This window comes from Haliaeetus leucocephalus, unplaced genomic scaffold, assembly GCF_000737465.1.
Source record: "Haliaeetus leucocephalus isolate CR32 unplaced genomic scaffold, Haliaeetus_leucocephalus-4.0 Scaffold207, whole genome shotgun sequence".
In the NCBI taxonomy this organism is placed as follows: domain Eukaryota; kingdom Metazoa; phylum Chordata; class Aves; order Accipitriformes; family Accipitridae; genus Haliaeetus; species Haliaeetus leucocephalus.
In genome coordinates this window covers 891,859-892,197 of record NW_010972643.1, presented here as the reverse complement: position 1 = coordinate 892,197, position 339 = coordinate 891,859, and the positions used below count along the sequence as shown (strand labels likewise).

At 68.4% G+C, this 339-nt stretch overlaps 1 protein-coding gene across 1 annotated transcript in view; it reads right to left on the bottom strand.

Moving 5' to 3' along the window:
• Positions 1-8: 8 nt before the first annotated feature.
• The window catches only part of BEND6 (BEN domain containing 6), a gene marked incomplete at its 3' end in the record, with an annotated part of 28,088 nt that continues 27,757 nt past the window's right edge, over positions 9-339 (bottom strand). Inside the window, exon 8 of the mRNA XM_010566379.1 lies at positions 9-326. Within this exon, the coding sequence (XP_010564681.1) occupies positions 9-326 (318 nt within the window). The remainder of the gene's footprint in view (positions 327-339) is intronic.

The window sequence follows — 339 nt, the reverse complement described above, 5'->3', positions numbered from 1 at the left end:
TCCCGTGCCTGCCGGATGGCGTCGTCGCGCTGCTGCTGCAGCACCTCCTGCGCCTCGTGCAGCTCAGCCTCCTTCGAGCGCAGCAGCTGGCGGATCTCCACCTCCCGCTGCCGCTGGTTCAGCTCCCGCAGCCGCTGGAGCTCCCGTGCCTGCCGCTGCTCCCATTTGGAGTGTAGCCGTTTGGCCAGGAGCTGCCGATCCCGCTCTGCGGCCTCCTTCAGCTTGCGAGTTTCGGCGGCAAAGTGGCGGCACAGCTCTTGGGAGCGGAGTTGCTCAGCCTCCAGCTCAGCCTGCAGCCTCTCCAGCTGCCGCTTGTGCTCATCCTTCTGCGCCGGGCCC